The 17,675-nt window shown below is 41.1% G+C and overlaps 1 protein-coding gene across 1 annotated transcript; it reads left to right on the forward strand.

Moving 5' to 3' along the window:
• Positions 1-6,834: 6,834 nt before the first annotated feature.
• irg1l (immunoresponsive gene 1, like) lies at positions 6,835-10,488 on the forward strand. The gene is made up of 5 exons (XM_079480530.1): positions 6,835-6,896; positions 7,100-7,287; positions 7,883-7,975; positions 8,477-8,682; positions 9,163-10,488. Exons 2-5 carry the CDS (start codon positions 7,210-7,212, stop codon positions 10,088-10,090), a joined length of 1,305 nt encoding a protein of 434 aa, XP_079336656.1. The 5' UTR covers positions 6,835-6,896; positions 7,100-7,209; the 3' UTR covers positions 10,091-10,488.
• Positions 10,489-17,675: the final 7,187 nt, after the last annotated feature.

Genomic DNA, 17,675 nt, shown 5'->3' on the forward strand with positions numbered 1-17,675 from the left:
TGTAAGCAAGGAAGACATACAAACTTATTAAATCATCTAAATCAACAACATGTATGCTAAATCCTATAGTTTACTGAAAATGGTTCCTGAAATTATAGATCCTCTCCCTATTATTAATTTGTGGCTGTTATAAGGATATGTCCTTAAAACTTTTGATTTTGCTTTCAAGCTCAACTTGATCACGGAGAATTAGTTCATTTTAAGCTGAACTCAAACCAACCTTTAATTTAAAAAAACACTTTCCTGGGAGCAATATTCCTTTTTGGAAAGAAATGGTATCTGTAAGAAATTCCAGTCAGGTTTTAAACCTTATCATAGCACAGAGACTGCTCTCCTAAAAGTCACAAACGATCTGCTGTTGCAACTGCTCATTAAAATCTATGTGTACTGTATGTATCATTTTGTTCATTGGTTTGTGTTTTACATGCAAACCAGTTTTATATCTTATTTACTCAATAAAATAGTAAAGGTAATATTCAGGAAGTGAACTTCTAGATAAGTTTAAGTATTGTGTAAACTGCCTGAAATTTGCTTTCTGAAGAAGACTAAAGTGGAATTTATACAGTTCATGGTAAAACCTGTGTATTTTTCTGTAAAGTGTGGTTCTAGTACACATTTTTGTATGTCAATGTATAGAATAAAAAATGTATGATCCGTGTACGTGTTTGTTGTGTTTTTATTGTTTGTTGTTTTCTTTATATTTATTTGTTTTATTTATATGTTTATCATATTACACACAAGATGGGAACATGCTGAAACTATTTAAAAAACAGGCCTTCGAATTAATGAACCAAAAACAATGGAACAAAAATGACAATTTTTGAGAAACCAAATCCTTGTGTTCCAATATTTTATTAGACAATATTTATTTTAAACATTTAAAAAAACATCATTTGGTCTCTTTGAGCAGCACATACTGTACATTCACAAACAAAATTTATGCTGTATTTGATTCACTATCAATCTGCTCACTGAACAGTTAAAGCTAATATTTTAAGCAAAAAAGATCCATGATCAATTGAAAGAATATATAAATAAGAAAATATAAATAAATAGATTTTTTCCGAATTAAATTGTTTTAGCAATTATACAGCAACATGTGTAACACATTCTCAATTCTTGTTTAATATTGTTGAAAAAGTGCAATCAGGAGTTATTTACACTGTATGATCTGCTCCAGTTATTTCAATCTCTTCATATATGAAAAGAAGACATCCTTCATAAAACAAGTCCGCTACAGGACTGGTCATTTTATAGCATATTATTTTTGACCCGTTCAAAAATCTGCTTGACCTTCAGTGCAGGCACACAACCTTCCCGTAGAATACTAATGGTTCCTGAAAATAAGCATAAACATATGTCATTGGAGTGAATAATGGTATGAATATTGCAATTACATAAGAACAGTTTAATATCAGTTTACCCTCATCGATTTTCAGGCAGTTCACTACAGTTGAGGCCACCACCTCATTGGATTGTCCATCACACAGAACTCCTTCAATCTTGTGGCCAAGACGGCTGTTTTAGAAAACAAAGGCCAAGTTATTAAACCCCAACTGGCAAGACTTCTTGATGCTCTAATACAAATGTCAAGGATAGCATGTGACGCATCCTTCCTATTAATGAAAGTTGGCTTTAGACAAGGTTTTGCTTGAGTTTGTTGATCTCAGAGCAAAATGCTTATTGTGTAAATGGATCAGTGATACTGACATACAACAATGATAACTAGCAGGTTGGTTTCTTGAGAAATCCTGTTACATGCAAACTTGTGTTAAGGCAATATGTGTCATGATTCTGCCTACTCTTGTCTTGATTTTCTGGTCTAGGGGCAGAATCATGACAGACCCACGTGTTTTATGTGGAGAGAAACATATTATGGTCAATCAGGACACAATATGCGTTCTCTCCTGTCTCGTCATTTGGCCCCTGCCCCTCTCGTTCCTAGCATAGCTTTCCTCCTGTGTCTCATTACCCACACCTGCCCTTCGTTATCTCCTTTGTTAGTCTCCCTATTTAATGCCCTTTTGTCTTGTGCTCGTTCGTTGTACATGTTTCCTGCCATGTTCCCTGGTAAAGTTCAGGTTCTTGTACCCAGTTTTTTTGTTCCTAGTTGTTAACCCCTTCATCCCGGTGTCTGCCTGCACTTGGGTTCTTCCTCCACGTTCACGACAATATGGCTTATGTACTACTACTACTTAATACTGTGATTCTATTCTCGCTTTAAGGGATTTGTTTTGGTTTTTGATGGTTACACACCTTATGACCATGTCATGGTGAATGCTGTCAGCTTCTCCACTGGGATTGGCTGATGTTATGGCCAATGGGCCGGTGAATTCACACAGGTGAGCAGTAACAGTGTGGTCAGGAACTCGAATCATAATGCTGTCTTTAGTGCCTACACGGTCATATGCAGGGCCCACACCTGAGAAGAACAGCACCACAGAAAAGGTAATAAATTAATAAATGTTAAATTACATTCCTGAAAATGTTTGGTTTCTGTTCATTACATTACCAAGCTTTAGGAGCCATTCCCCCTTCGGAACAATGCAACTGATGCCTCCCGGGTAGACATTTCTCATGAACTCCCACAGCAAAGGGCTGAAAGGGGGTTTTGCTGCCATGAGTTGCTCCACACTTGAAATACAAATACAAATAGGCTTCTCTGCAGGACGGTCCTACCAGAAAGGAAACTTTGTGAGTCAACTGGATCAATTTTACAATAGAAATGAATTCAAGACCAAGATTCAGCATGTACTTTGATAGTGTAGATCTTCTCGATTGCACTTGGGTTCTTGCATGATGCAGCCAAGGCATAAACCGTGTCTGTAGGGATACCACACACGCCATTGTTTTCCAGCATTTTGGCAATCTTAAGGAGTCCACTGGTTCCCCGCGAATGAGCAATAGCACATGCATGTATGGTCACAGGTTCCTTCATTCTTTTGTCCTAGGGGAAAACAAAAGTTTTTTGTATAACTACAGTATGAATGTGTGGCATTATGAAACTTTCGTACGCATTGAAAAATAATTGTATACCTTGATAAGGGAAGGCCCAACTGGTATCAGGGTCTTGGAAAAGATGCAGTTCACAAGTGATGCTAGCATGCCATACAAGCAAATGATGGCAAATATTGCTAGCATGGCATCTAAAAACAGAAAAAGGTGATTTTTACATGGAACATGATTCTACATAGATGAAATAAACCAGGAATCCATGATAATGTAGTCTTTGCTGTACCTTCCAGCTGATAGGGGAGTCTTCGGTAGACAGAGAGGAGAAAACAGACAACAATGACCTCCATGACTGTGGTCAATGCTAAAAGAACGATATTGCCATAGGCAGCTGCAAAAAAAGGAAATTCACAATTCTTGTGATTCACATTCTTAAAGCACAAGTACTTGTACACACAAGTGTTGGACTGAGATTAGTGCACAGACCTACCGACTAAAATCAGGAAAGCATTGATGACCAGGAATACTATCGCCCCAGCTGCAAAGCCATTGGCGGAATCTGTGGATATTTGCAAACGATGTCCTGTGGGGGAAACTACATGATCATATCATTCTTCCAAAACTATTTTTGAAAGCAAATTTTACACGGTGTCTAAAAAAAATGCACAGTCATACCTGCAAATCTAAACCAGCTCCATGTTGCCCAAATAGCTGCGTAAAAGGATGGAATGACGGAACCGAATCGCTGGCCACCATGTACCTGTAGCCGACTGACATAGGCCTGGACAATGCCTCCTGGGATGAGCACCCAGGGAACAGTCAGGTCGAAGAATGCCAGGCCTGTCTGACTGCAGTGAATGGCAGAGAGAGCCGCCACTCCATTGGTGAGATAAAATAAGGCGTCCGGAAGGGCTGCAACTTTGTCTTCGAGTTGATCCAGTTTTAATCTCTTAAGGTAACCGAGACATCCCTGTAGAGATTCCGTGGAGACGGGCTGGGGTCCCACTGGAATCAAAGACTTCTCAGCGATAGTGTTGATAAGGCGTGAAAAGGTGCCGTAGATAGAGAGGACAGTGAAGAGTGAACAAGTCACTCCAAAGAAGATGTAGTAACCGTTGATGGGAATTTGGGAGATGGTTGATATGGTGACCAGGACGAAGACTGAATTGTGAACCAGCTCGAGGGAGTCTTTGTTTAGACTCACGATGCAGAAAAGCAAGGCAGCCGACAAAAAGAACCAGTTACCAACCATGGCGTGCCTTCCTACTCCCGCTTCAGTCTTGCCGATAGATGCAGACACCACATACTCTTCCCAGGTCTTCACCAGCCAAAAAGTAGAGTGCAGGCCAAACTTGGTAGCATGGTAGCAGTCTTGACGCAGGTGTGCGTAATAACTAGACAGAAGCTGGGCAGCAGAGTTTATGGATATCCAAATGGCACCCACTGGGATTGACGGGAAGTAGCCAAAGGCGTAAAAGGCGAAGATAAACGGTGAGACGCTGTCGCAGAAGAATCCCAGGGCCATTGGTTCAGCATACTTAGTGTTCCTCTTTTTTTCTTGTCCCAAGCTTTGGGAGCTGCTAGCACTGGTGGTTCCTAGGAGGAGCACATTAAAAAGAGGATTTCCAAAACCCTTTAACACGTAGCGCTGGGCTAACCCCTTGATCAGCAGTGCTGAGGAGCCATATATGGCAAAGAGCAGGATTAGAAGCTCCAGAACTCCTGACACCACTAAAGCCCACCCTGCCGCCAGACCCACGGCCTCGAATATCAGTGTGAGGGTGATGGCCCCAAACACAAATGGCATGATGTAGTTTACTGTTGCTGAACAGAAGGCCAGCAGAAAGGAAAGAAGGATGTAAGGGACCAGCCCAGCTATGGCAGACTCTTTGATGTGCATTGCAGAAATGGTATTATTGAAAGTCAAATTAATGTAGAGATTGTCGGATGTGCTATTCATCCATGCGGATTCATTGGAAGAGCTTTGTCTCGGTTGGTTGGCACCCAGAAAGATTCTTGTGGCACCATAGCTCCCCCAAAGCGCTGCGTATCCTACAAATGACGTGCCACTGAGATGGTCGTATTTTCGGAAAGACAGCAAGCCTGCCACAAGCTGACACACTCCACCAATTAGAATGAGATGAACACCTGCACAAACAAAATAGGGATACATGAGGTATTAACAAATGTCTAGTGCTGGTGAAATGCATTAAAGCGGTCCAGCGAAATCACACAACAAAGAACAATTAATAAGCGCTATATTTAGTAGATGTCTAATTCTGGATATTCTTAAATGAATATGATTTGGTTAAATAAATAAAAAACATTCAGTGTTCAAAGAGACCTGCTAACATGTTTTCCACTCCCTCTGCAGGAATGCCGGTCCGGGCTCCGTGAAAGTTCTGCAGCAGGACGAGGAAGGCACTGATGCCGTTGGCCAGGAGCCCAAGCACACCTGGCTCACCGTAAAAACTTGCAGGAAATCCACTTCCTGATGCCATGAACATCTTTACTTTTGAATGCTGCTTCTGATGAGATGTAACTGGGTAATTGGGACACAGTAAAGGTTCAAATGAAGATAAACAGTTATTCGTTATTCAAACATAATTAACTAATTCACTTGTTCACAGTTTGCCTAAATTTAATTGATTTAAAGAAACAGAAACTTATTAGTTCATTTGTCTACAAACAAGATTCACATAATCCTCGAGAATTCAACTGTATGAATTTAAATGGAACATTTTTAGCATTAAAACAGACTTGGTTATTCAAAGCGCTTTTCTCAAGATAAAAACACATGAACAAAACTCTTCTCATATTGAATTCTCTGGCACACTTTGGGTGCTCAGGGGTGTGTACTAAACAGTTCACTCATTGGTGTGCTCTCAAAATCCCACTACAGCTACACAGGTGTTTAGTTCAACAGGCGGCTGAGCAGGAGCCAACAGCTTCTTCTCATAATGGATGTTTTAAATGGGAGGCATTTCAACTTAAACTCAAATCTCAGCCTTTGCACCCCTCAGTCAGAAACAGTACAGAGTGTAATTCACTTCAAGCACGCAGCAGACAGGAATCAAAAAGACAGAAGAGACCCAAGAGAAAACTAAAGGTAAGTCTGAACTTTTCAACAGGTGTTTGATTATAATAAATAATAAATATCATTAATAAATATCATTTGTATACATAGGCTACACATATATCAGATATGTTATATTTATATGATTATATATCATAATATATAAAGCAGAAGGAAGCAACCTACCTAGTGAAGATCTCTGATGTGTATTGCAGTATTGAGATGTTTGTGATGAAGGATTTAAGTTTATAGAAACATTCCTAATAGAGGTGGGAGGAGCTACAGTGATGTAAGCTAAACCTTGTTCTCTCATTAACGGTGACATCAATGACCCTTGCATGAGACCATTTGTTTCCTTCTGCGAAATCCCACCTATGAAACTAAAAATAACAATACCTGGGAAATTCCAGCCCAGTTCAGTGGGTGTTTCATCTTTTGTATTTCTTGGTCCAGTATCGTATAAAAGGTTGACATGAACACACCAACTCCATTAGCATCCTCCATCAACCATTTCTTCTGCATGCCATCATAGAGAGAGATGAGGAGACGTTCTTAAGTCCATCTGTAAAACACAGAGAACAATATTAGGCATCTTCATAACCAACTATCGAGCAAAACAATCATCAACATGCTTTCAACAGTACAGGTAGAAACAATTTAATGCTATTGTGTAAAAGAATTGCTTATGGCAGTTTTATCTTGAGCCACTAAATACTTTAACCTCCTGATGATTCTTCAGTAGAGTTAGTAAGGTTGAAAGGTAAAAGGTAATTAATGTCGTAAAAGTTACTTGTTTGCACACAGAGATCTGTAAGACACCTGTCTGTTGTATCTGCCACTCGAGGATTCCATAAGGCTGCACTAGAGGGTGAGCAAGCTTTACTTTACACAGCACACACCCTTACAATTCCTGTAAACTGCGCTTTATTAACTCAACATAGAACGTACAGAAATCACGAGTCTAAGGTTTCATTTAGGGTTTGGGATTTCAATAAACATTAATCTTCAGTTACTGTCAGAACTACGTAGATGTTGTCAGTCAGAATCATACTGTGTCCTGTCTGTTTGTAGTGGCAGAGCGGCCTTCCCCTGAGGAAACAGTGACCAGCAGCTTTGGCAGGTTCATTCAGAGTGTACAGCCGAGGCATCTGTCGCCAACCGTGCTGCAGCGCAGTAAGCGTATGGTGCTGGACAGCATTGGTGTCGGGCTTCTAGGGAGCACCACTGAAGTGTTTCAACTCGCCCTGCAGCATTGCCAGGTAAGGCACGCTGCCAAGAGGAACAATTGTGGTAGCAACATGACATAACTACTGTCGTGTAACCATTAAAATTCTTTATTAATGGTGTTTGCCAAGATGATTCTTTACTGTGAAGAATAAACTTAGGTGTGTAACACACCTAGCAATGTGATGGCAACACCATTGCATCATATGGGGTTAAACAGGAAACCACACCTATATGTTTATTTAAAATACTTTTGTTGCATCTAAAACATCAGCATTCAAAAATGAAACAGGCATACCATTTTGTATGCAATCATCTTGACAGGCAAGTTAAGCAGCGATGGGTATTACACAGACACTTATTCACACAAAGGAAGTAATTAACCTGTTTCCATGATATTAATGAATGCTGTTTATTAAAAACAGAATTATAAGTAGAAGTATTCATTCCAGTCTCCTGTGATTAATGACATGATGTTTACAGAGTACATTTCTTTCCTGTTCATGTCTGTTTACTGTCTCAACCTTCAAGTTAAGGCAGATGTTGACATGTTATTATTATTCAGCTCTTAGTTATTTAGCTCTTAGAGTTAAACCTACTGACCGGTCTTGTTTTTTTTTTTTCCAAAAGCACATGTATGCCGCTGATGATATCAGCTTCGTCTATGGGTGCCAAGGTGTGAAGCTCTCTCCAACCCTTGCCACCTTTGTCAACGGAGTGGCAGTAAGTCTCAACACACTGAGCCTCATGTCAGTATTTCTGAGGATATCCAGTGCACTGCACTGTAAAGTCATAGTCTTGTGTTGTAACATTCAGGACAGATTTTGGAGTCCTGAACATATTCAGCCACACTGTATGTGTAGTAATGTAAAAAGCAAATGTTTCTTCAATAAACACAAATTCCAGCTCTGTAAAACCTAAATTCAACCTGATGTTATAGTTAGACAGTCTGCTATAAACGGTGTGTTTAATCAGGAGGTTTGTTTTTGACATTTCGAAACTAGACAGACTTCAGACATGCTCTGTTATTAGGTCTTGCTCATAGGAACTGTGGTCATTCACAGGTCATTCTGTCCCCTCCGCTGTGTTATGGCTAGTCTAGAGAAGACATCAATAGGCCTTTAGAAGGCTTTGTGCTATACACATGCATCAGAAAACATCATACCACGGTTGCTATTTGGAATGAGCTAGATCTGTGTTTAAGATGTTTTGAATTTTCCAAAGTCTCACTCAATGGACTTTGATGACACTTGGCATCCTGCGACCCACCCCTCTGGAGCAGTACTGCCTGCCCTTCTGGCTATAAGCGACATGCTGCCCGACAACAGCAAACCAAGTGGCCTTGACTTTCTAACTGCCTTCAATGTGGGCATCGAAATACAGGGAAGACTGATGAGATTCTCCAATGAGGCTCACAACATCCCTAAGAGGTAAGAATCCACCTCATACTGTGGTATTATTTCCCCACTGAGTGAGCGATAAGAACAGCAAATGTTTTGAGAGCGTGGCTTTCTAACAACATGGTCATTTTGTGAGTTCATGTAGACAGCTGGAAGGGTTGGGACTTGAATTAAAGCTACTCAAAGCTCCTTTACACAAGAGTTCATGCAGTCCAACGGCTTGGGCTTCGAGCTTAAGGATAAACAGCAATTTGTTATTTTCTTGGAAAAACACCTGGGTCTACCAACGTTTCAAAATAATGCCAGAATTTTACTGTGTAAGGGGAACAAGAAAACATTAATGGTGTTTGCTGAGGCTATTACTTTTATTTTCAATCTATTTTTATTGCTTGTAAGGTGGGTGGGATTTCATATACTCATATGGAAGCAAAAACAGACATAGACAAGCAACACTCACTTTTTGCTGATGCTGTTTTAATGCCTACGTTTTCTTTCTGTTTAACCCATCAGATTCCACCCACCCAGTGTAGTGGGAACTCTGGGTAGTGCTGCCGCCTGTGCACGCCTCCTCTGTCTGGATCGCAATCAATGTATTAATGCACTGGCCATCGCTGCGTCATTGGCGGGGGCACCAATGGCCAATGCTGCTACCCAGTGCAAACCACTTCACATCGGTAACGCGTCCCGTCTTGGTCTTGAAGCAGCCCTGCTGGCGTCTCGTGGGCTGGAAGCAAGTCCCCTTGTACTGGATGCAGTACCTGGAGTTGCAGGCTTCAGCGCATTCTATGAAGACTATGCCCCGCATCCCATCAGATCCCCGGAGGAGGAAGACAACAGCTTCCTCTTAGAGAGGCAAGATATCGCTTTCAAGCGCTTTCCCGCCCACCTCGGAATGCACTGGATTGCAGATGCGGCCGCCACTGTGCACAAGACTCTGGTCTGCCTCAGAGGGGGCAGCAATTCTCCAAACATGGTGCAAGATATCCTGTTGAGAGTGCCGGTCTCCAAGTACATCAACCGCCCTCTGCCAGAGTCCGAGCATGAGGCGCGTCACTCCTTCCAGTTTAACGCCTGCACTGCTTTGTTGGATGGCGAAGTGACGGTCCAGTCCTTCCACCCAGAGGCCCTCCAACGGCCTGAACTCCATGCGCTCCTCTCCCGTGTCCGCTTGGAGCACCCCCACGACAACCCTGCCAATTTTAACATAATGTACGGTGAGGTGGTGGTGACCTTAGTAAGTGGAGATGTTCTGCGAGGCCGCTGCGACACTTTCTACGGTCACTGGAGGAACCCACTTAGCGAAGAAACCCTTCGGAAGAAGTTCCATAACAATGCCGGTGCAGTTTTGGCTCCAGAGAGAGTGGAGAAGCTGATTGAAGCCGTCGAAAACCTGGAACATTTAGATGACTGCAAACCTCTGCTAACACAGCTGCATTAAACCACACGGTGCTTTTTGTATGGACGTTTTCCTTAAACAAAATTAACCATTTATATAATTATTTAAATCAAATCAAGCACCTGTATGTTTTATATTTCTCCAGGAAATTATGTACAAACATTTCCACTACTAAAGGGTTTACCTTACCTGTGTCTGTTTTCTAGTGTTTCATAGTTAAGAGATTTTTTTGTAAATATAAATGTTTTTTAAATCTCTTTAAATATTTGATTGTACTACTGTCTATTTGGTGACTTCTCCTTTAATTGTGATGAACATGAACATATGTATTTATCTCTTTTAGGTTGCAACCTAAATACATTTCTAGATCGATCACATTGTGCATATTTATCCTTTATTCTGTACCATTCACTATCTCATCATTAAAATAAAAACACTTGAAACAACATTTAGTTTAACTGACTATAAAAATAAGACATGTTCAAATCATTAATGAATCATCCTTTAATTTGAATTGTTCTTTTTAGTAAATCTGGAAAATGCATCAGCAAAGATCCAAATAGATGATTCATTGGCTCAATAAACAGAAATGTCTCTTTTTTTGCAACGTAGCAAATTTTTGTTTATTGTTTTGCAGATAGATTAGATACAGCTACACATATTTTTTAAGTAGGTAGTTCAATAAATATTTATATACCTCATTCTATTATTAAAAGCCAATATGACGTCTGAGCTGTAGCCTAGCACATATTCATATCCAATATGGTTTTCTAATTTTAATTGTTTAATTGAGACTGGCTGTTCACATTGTATGCTATGTGATCAAATCTGATCTGATGTGTAGTATCTTCATCTGAAGCATCAAGCATCGCTTTTTAATGCGCAGGGTACCCCTTTGTTGTCGCTTTAGGACGAGCAGGGTATTTTATTGCTTTATGATGTTCGCTATACACTCCAAAATGAGATGTGTTTAATTCATTTCACTTGTTTGTTTGATAAATATTTATGGTTTCAAAGATTTTTTGGCGACCTTATCTCACCCCACCCTAAACATAACCACATCTCAACCATATAAAACACAACACACAAATAAAAGTACAGTCACAGGTATTTATTGTACAAACAGATCAAAAAAACTGTATAAAAATATTACAAACAACCCGCACGATAACTTTACGGAGAACTAACAATGGAGAAATATGGGAAATGTAAAGTCTGCATCCGTGAAGCTCCCGTTCAAACATAATCTGGAATGTTATCATGACGCAATGGATCACAAGAGCCAATACGTTTCTTGTTCAATGTAGATGCAATGCGTGATCGGCTACAACCGCGAGTGCCAGTGCAATTGCACATAAAAAATTCGCATCTGTTCCTCATACAAATCGTTCTTTTGGCCTTGGTCCACTTGGAATATTGAATCTGCGTTTTGACGCCGATGGTTTCTCACAGAAAGCAATGGGTTACCCCGCACACCAAAAAACAACACCAAGGGATACCCCACACATTAAAAAGCGGCGCTGAGGGGTACTGCCCAAACGTCAATATGCAACGAAGCGGGAGTGAGAATATTTTGGAATTGTTTTTGGTAATTGAACATGTGAAATGACCAGACACAGTTTGATTTGTTATCTAAGTCGGGGTCATAATAAATATACAGTGACAGTAATAGACTAGTGCGATGAACAGGTTTATTTATATGTATTGTATGAAAAGAGTTGAGACTAGATATCTTGCTGTAGTCTTAATATCAACGATTTGGTGATCAATAATATGGCAAAATTCAAGGATTAGTTCTACCTTAAATTTGTGTATCAACCTGATTCAATTTGTGTTAAGTCAGTCAATCAGTTTGGTGTTGGAAATGTCATTTTTGTTAACATGCTACAAAACACAAATGCTGTAAAAGGATTCAGATGGTGTGACTGAGTTCGTGTAAATCCCAGTTCCTGGAAGGTATTGATGCATATTCACAAAGGGACACAAAAGAGACAGAAATCTATTGACAGTCAAATGCGGTTCAACACATCATGTCAGCTACCTGTCATTTAACAAAACTCCGGAGAAATGTCTTGAGAAGTGAAAGATAAAGACACACCTCACGCAAGATGAGTAAAGCATCAGTTAGATTTCCTTTTTAGTAACATAAAATACACCACTGAAAACCCAGCAGAGATGTTTCTGAAGTTAAGTAAGTTCATCAGGCACCAGGGGCCTGTACCATGAATGTAGCTGAACAAACTCAGGGTAGTTGGATTAGTTTTGGATTGACAAAACCAAACCAACGTGATCAAGCTTTGTTGGTACCATGAAGCAGCTCGTGGAGTTTCTTTGTCAACTCAAGCTTTGATCCTGAAGCTAAGATTAGTTTGCGCGAGCGTGCACATGAACGAGTGACGTCAGCATGGCTAAACCAATGGCATTATAAATGGATAAAGTGATTTCCACAATATGAACACAAACATGAATTTCAGCCATGGAGTGATATGGTTCTGCTGTCTACGCAAGAGAGAAGTGTTTCAGAAACACTGCTGATTGCGTTAATGCGCAAGTTAAAAGACTATATAGTACACACATTTACTGTTGTGCAAACAGGATCCGCGGGGTCTTCAGTGGAACTACAAGGGGTCCGTGTCCTTGCGGGCAACTTTTTTATGTAAGGCATGGGTACAGAAATATTACAACAAATGTTAATTGAAGCTCCCGCATATTGGAATTTTAAACCTCGTGCGGACAAAAAACATCCATTCAGGCAGCAGAAGCAAGAAAGTTAACCTTACACCTGCTTCATCATTTCCCTTCCGAGTACACATGAGAGGAGTTGCGTGCAAATAAAGTTCATTCTCATATATTTCTGAACTTCTGTACAAATTTGTTAAAGCTGTAAACGGCTAATTTGACAGGCAAATGACACCACAACGCTTCTGCATTGTAAACTCTGACATCTTACGTGTTTAAAATCAATGAATGCGTGTCAAACAAGTTACCCAAAAAATAACGCGGACTGGTGCATGTTGGTCTCCTTTTAGTCTGATATGATGCTCTGCAGGAAAAAAACTAGTTTATTTTTTTGCAGAAAGAAGACGGAGCTCAGAATTATAAATAGCGGTGTGTTCTGCAACACAGAGAAGCGGAAGAAAATATAAGAATTACACTTAATAAAACGCCCTGCTTTTACAACAGAATACATAAGCCTCTACCTTTAATAGACTAGTCTTTGCGCCATTAACCAGGGTCAGTCATTTCATTGAAGCCTTAAAAAAAACTACTGTTCAGGACAAAGAAAAATGTCCTAATACAGTGAAACTGAAAGTGTTTCTAGATGTTCTGCACCACAGACAAGAATGTAAAAACTGCAATGCAAATACACGTTATACAATAAAAGTGGAATATAAGTAAGTAAATTGAATTTCATGTGAGTGTAAGGGAAAGCCAGCAAATCTGTAAAATCAGATTTTACCTATATAGTAAACAATATTTTATTTTATATTTGTAATATATATTTATATATTTTTATTTTATTAAACAGTATAAAAAATAACTAGACATTCTAACACGCACTGTGAGTCAGTTACGTCACCTATATGTTTCTTTGCTCACAGCTGATTGGTCAAACTTCAGTCTGAGATCTTGAATCCAGAACATAATCTGCCCCGGAGCAGGTTAGCCGTGCAGCGTAAGACACCATGGCGACGAACACTGAATAAAGCCGAGCTACTCTCATGGTACCTAAAACCCAAGGTTGGCACAAACTAAACTGAAACATAGCTGGCTAGCCACCTAAACCAGCTTCATGGTACAGGCCCCAGGTGAATGACTCTAGTATAGATAAGGCAACCTTGGTGTTACTGATGCCTTTACAGTATTCCAATGTCTACCTGAGTTCAAGTAATTGGCCTATTTGTGTGTTTACAGATCACAACCCTTAAGTGTTTCTAGCTTGTATGCGCAACCAGAATAAACGTTTAATGCGCTGCAGGTCTTTGATCGTTCAGGGTTATAACTTAGTGATTAAACACAAGAAAGGTTCTGAGAACATAATTGCTGATGCTTTGATGTTTAGTTAATAATTGTTTTTTTTTCATTTCTTTGATTTGGCAGCACTCTAATTTTTCTTTCATTTGTACAACCATTCACATGTCCATTAAACAGCAAGTAATTGTTGGCTACTCCTGTCTCAGTGTCTTTGGTCTCCTGCATACCCAGCAGTCTCTTTAAATGTTATTGTCATCCCATTTTACTTCAAGGAGTTTACAGCAAGCAGGTAACAACCAGTTTTCAATGTAATGATGCACAACAGAACAATGTGACCAGGAAGGTTGAGCTCACAGCAGTTTTTATTATCTTAAGAACATGATATTCTGCTTAGTCTTTCCTGATGATGACAAACATCAAAGCTTCGTGAAAAATGTTGAGAGAGAAGACTTGAGCCGGAAACAGACATGTTGCCCATCCGAGAACTTGAGAACAAAGGAAGAGGAGCGAGAACAGTATTCAACTGTATGTAGCGAAGCGCCGGTAAGCGGGCAGCTCTATTTTATGTGGAATTGAACGGGCAACAATTTATACACACGCTCAATTCAGTTTATTATTTCCGACTACGCCACTTGGGGAATTCGCCCCAAGAATTTAACACAACCTCTAAACTAAAGGCACACACAGGTCCTAATCACAGTTGGAGTCAGAGACATAGGTAATGGGAATGTATGTATATTTTATTAATGATTAAACAAGCATTTGTTATAAAAAGTGTTGACCAGCAATCACTCTCTTCAATTTACTGAATACTAATGTTGGCTGCAGCAGAAACTCGGGCGTACCCAAGGGGCAGTCTCAGGAATTCACCTTTAGGGGAATTACTCTATCCAGTGCACACACACGCTAGCACCGCACACACTTAACAACTCAGGTCAGAAAAGACCACGACAAACAGTGAAGATGCTACCACCTAATTGGTCACTCGTCTGCCCCCGGGTGCCCAGGCCCTGCCAGCAAACAAAAAAAAAGAAACATTAAAGAGCAGTGTTATGCAAAACAAAAATAATAATATAATGAATATTATAATACAGTCCCAGGAAGGAACCAACTCCTTGGTCCCGACCTGGTCGTCACAACCCAAAACCAGAAATAACACATAAATCACATAAATCCAACCATAATAAATAAACATAAATTCACCAATACGATAAGTAAATTCGAAATAAAAATAAAGAAAACTCAAAGCATATCACTGAAACAGGGTCACCTGTCATGATTCTGCTGCATCATGTCATGTTTCTCTAAGTATAGTGGCAGGATCATGACAGAACCTCATGTTTAATGTGGAGAGACGCAATTATTGTTGTAATTGCCTTCCATACGCTCTCTCCAGGTCTCGTCTCTGTTCCCATCCTCTCGTTCTTGATTAATGCCCTACACCTGTTTCCCTCTTGATTTGCTCCCTTACTTAATGCCCTTGTGTCTTCTGTCTTGTGCTGGTTCATTGTGGTTCGTGTGGTGAGTTCATGTGTCCTGTTAGTTTAGTTATTTGTAGTTCATGTTTAAGGTTTATTGTAGTCTTGTTAAAGTGTAGTTAGTTTTAATCCTGTCTTGTTATTGTACCCATGTCATGTCATGTTATGTTACCCCCACGTGGGTCTTTGTTTTATTATTTATTAAATTATCTGTTAACCCCTTACCCGCTGTCTGCACCTGTCCTCTCTCTGTGTCTCACCACGAGAACCATGACAGAATGAACCAGCCATAATCGGACCCAGCAGACAGAGGGATAGTTGTGGCAGCAGTAGAGGCTGCCGGGTTCCCCGCCAGGGTTAGAGGCCGACGGACTCCCTTCCAGGGCCAAGAACGCCGGACTCCCTTCCTGAGTCAGGGCCGCCGGACATCCTTCCAGGGTTGAGACTGATGGATTCCTGCTCAGGGCCGAGGCTGTCGGATTGCCTTCCAGGGTTGAGACTGCCGGTCTTCCCTCCAGGGTTGAAGCTGCCGGAATCCTGTTGCCCGCAACCGATCCCCAGCCAGGCATTCCAGGTCGGTGCAGCTGGGCATTCCAGGTCGGTGCAGCTGGGCATTCCAGGTCGGTGCAGCTGGGCTTTCCAGGTCGGTGCAGCCGGGCATTTCCGCCTGGTGGAGCTGGGCATTCCTGCCTGGCGGAGCCAGGCATTTCCGCCCGGTGCATGCGGCCATTCCAGCCCAGTGTATGCGGCCATTCCAGCCCAGCGCATCATGTCTGTGTCTGCCGGCTATCCAGTGTATGTCTGCCGGCACTATCCAGTTTGTGTCTGCCGGAGCTACCCAGTCCGTGTCTGCCCATGTTTGGACTTCCCTTTGGACTCTTGTGTGCCCCTTACCTTGGACTCTTGTGCTTGCTTGTTTTGATTTGTTTTATCATGTTGATTTGGTTTTGCCTTTGTCATTGTCTGTCTTGTTTGTGCCTTGAGGAGCATCAGGCTGCTGCTCCTTAAGGAGAGGCTTCTGTCATGATTCTGCTGCATCATGTCATGTTTCTCTAAGTATAGTGGCAGGATCATGACAGAACCTCATGTTTAATGTGGAGAGAGGCAATTATTGTTGTAATTGCCTTCCATACGCTCTCTCCAGGTCTCGTCTCTGTTCCCATCCTCTCGTTCTTGATTAATGCCCTACACCTGTTTCCCTCTTGATTTGCTCCCTTACTTAATGCCCTTGTGTCTTCTGTCTTGTGCTGGTTCATTGTGGTTCGTGTGGTGAGTTCATGTGTCCTGTTAGTTTAGTTATTTGTAGTTCATGTTTAAGGTTTATTGTAGTTAGTTTTAATCCTGTCTTGTTATTGTACCCATGTCATGTTTTGTTATATTACCCCCACGTGGGTCTTTGTTTTATTATTTATTAAATTATCTTTTAACCCCTTACCCGCTGTCTGCACCTGGGTCCTCTCTCTGTGTCTCACCACGAGAACCATGACAGTCACCGCTCGCTGGGATCAGCTCACGTTAGAACAGTTTACTTGGAACGGTTCACTCAAAGTAATGCACTCAAAACACAGACAAAACCGAACAGCAGCTGATGAGACACAGCACAAACAGGGCTTTACAATGACGCACATCGCAGATAATCCTCATTCAGAACGTCGGTATCGTCCTTATTGCATGCCTAGAAATGAAACGGAAGGTGTTACACTGAGAGTTCTTCCTCCACGCTCAAACAGTATACTCACAACAAAGCATGCTGCCCCGGGATTACTACCCCCGAACTATGCGTTGGATGGAGCCAAATGTCTCCAACAAAGCTCATTGGCAGGAAGCGCAGATAGATCTTACACTACATTAAATATACAATTAGTCAGACTGCTCGCTTAGTCCGAGCAACCCATAGAAACTTCATCTACAAAACACCGCCACATACAAATACTTCTCTTACCTGTCTCGAATGTCCACATTCAACTCTCTAGAAAGCGCACAGATCAACAGTCAGCACCGCCGGTAGATAAATCGTGTCGGCAAACTTTTACCGTAACAACACCTCTCACAGCGCACTCCAACAAAAAGCAGCAGGGCGCGTGTATGACGTCACGGCCCCGGATAGTGACGCACACTAAGGAACTGGTAGCCCGTGCTCTTATACGCACCGGACGCCAGGCCATTGGCCGAAC

Source organism: Barbatula barbatula, assembly GCF_947034865.1.
Source record: "Barbatula barbatula genome assembly, chromosome: 18".
Lineage (NCBI taxonomy): Eukaryota > Metazoa > Chordata > Actinopteri > Cypriniformes > Nemacheilidae > Barbatula > Barbatula barbatula.